General features: G+C 40.1%; 1 protein-coding gene across 1 annotated transcript; it reads right to left on the reverse strand.

Moving 5' to 3' along the window:
• Positions 1–416: 416 nt before the first annotated feature.
• LOC112140684 (voltage-dependent L-type calcium channel subunit alpha-1D-like) lies at positions 417–904 on the reverse strand. The gene is made up of 2 exons (XM_024263698.2): positions 704–904; positions 417–627 (listed from the first exon to the last, which is right to left on the reverse strand). Exons 1-2 carry the CDS (start codon positions 805–807, stop codon positions 417–419), a joined length of 315 nt encoding a protein of 104 aa, XP_024119466.2. The 5' UTR covers positions 808–904.
• Positions 905–1,594: the final 690 nt, after the last annotated feature.

A 1,594-nucleotide genomic window follows, 5' to 3' on the forward strand; every position in this document is an offset into this window, starting at 1 on the left:
TGAAACATTAGCTAAACTCCAAAATAACCTAAAAATCTTAGTAAAAACCAAAATAGTCCAAAAAGCTGCAGAATGACAATTTTTAAAACTTTAAAACTACTTTTCTTTAACATAATTATGAATAATAAAAAGGCAGGAATAATATTCCAGAATAAATCAACTTAAACCTTAAATAACTTTCAATATTTACTCCATAAAAATATATTTTGCCAAAATTATTCAGGTTAGAAATGAGCACAAGATAACATCGGGTCATTAATAACAATAAATAGAATAACCTGGAGGGCCGGATAGAATAACCTGGAGGGCCGGATCCGGCCCCCGGGCCTTGACTTTGACACACATGGTCTACAGTGTGAACAGCTTGAACTGCGATCTTTTAAAACTGAATCTGAAGTGGGCGGCTCCCTCACAGCTCAGGTTACCTGGTTCTTGTCCAGTTCGCAGTTCTTGTACTCCTGCTCTCCTTGCTCCCTGAAGGTGATGATGACAAAACCCACGAAAATGTTCATCATGAAGAAAGCGATGATGATGATGTATACAATGAAGAAGATGGAGATCTCCACTCTGTAGTTGTAGATGGGACCAGAGTTCTCGCCGTTGGCGTCTATGGCTTTGTACAGCAGCCTGAAGCCCAGAAGGTTGAAGACATTTAGTAGCAGGAAGCAGTCATTACCAATGTGGGCGGAGTTTGAACACTCACGCAGGCCATCCCTCAAAGGTGGACACGGTGAAGAGCGCCATCATCCCCATCAAGACGTTATCAAAGTTGAAGTCGCTGTTGAGCCAGATCCGCTGTCGGACCATGGGGTGGGTCACGTCTCCGTCTTTGTACACCACGAACGTCCCTCTGAACACACACACACAATTTCAAAATAAAAGGCCACTACAAGAAATTTTATTTACAAAATTCTAAAAATGTCAAAAGATATTTTTCATGAAGATGATGAAGATTCAATGAAACAAAGTTGTTGATTTCTTCAAAAATATTGATCATATTTTGTCTTTGCATAAATCCTCATTCATTGGGTTTTTTTCAACACAGAGGAACATATTCTAAGCTAAATTTTCTGAACCTAATCCAGCCTTGCTGTAGGAATATTTTCAAATACATCTTTTACAAGTTTCCACAAATCAGGAACTTTATTTGATTGAATTTTCCTTCTTTGTGAAATCTTTGTGGCTGGCATGAAAGTCAAAGTCAAAGAATCTACTTCAGTTTTCTCACTGACTTTTCTCCCCAAAGAAACTTTCCAAAAATGTTTTATTGTTTGATTTTTCCATTTAGCGTTGAGCTACTAGCTTAGCGATCTAGTTAGCCATGTAGGTAGCTGCTTTAGGTCACGTGACCCAGACGGATGTTGCGAACAGAATCTGGAAGTCCTACAAAATAAAACTTCCTGTAGGATCAGTTAGATAAGTTTGCTACCAAATGACCCAGGGACCGGTGCTGGTCCACTGCCCGGGGGTCAAGGACCACTGCCCCAGATCCTGTAGGTGAGTATTGCAAATGATAAATGCACACGTAGGAATCAATCCTGCGGGATTTGACTCAGATTTGGAGGTGAAGCTCTTTGCTCAGAGTCAGGGTTAG

This window comes from Oryzias melastigma, unplaced genomic scaffold (assembly GCF_002922805.2).
Source record: "Oryzias melastigma strain HK-1 unplaced genomic scaffold, ASM292280v2 sc01419, whole genome shotgun sequence".
In the NCBI taxonomy this organism is placed as follows: Eukaryota; Metazoa; Chordata; class Actinopteri; order Beloniformes; family Adrianichthyidae; genus Oryzias; species Oryzias melastigma.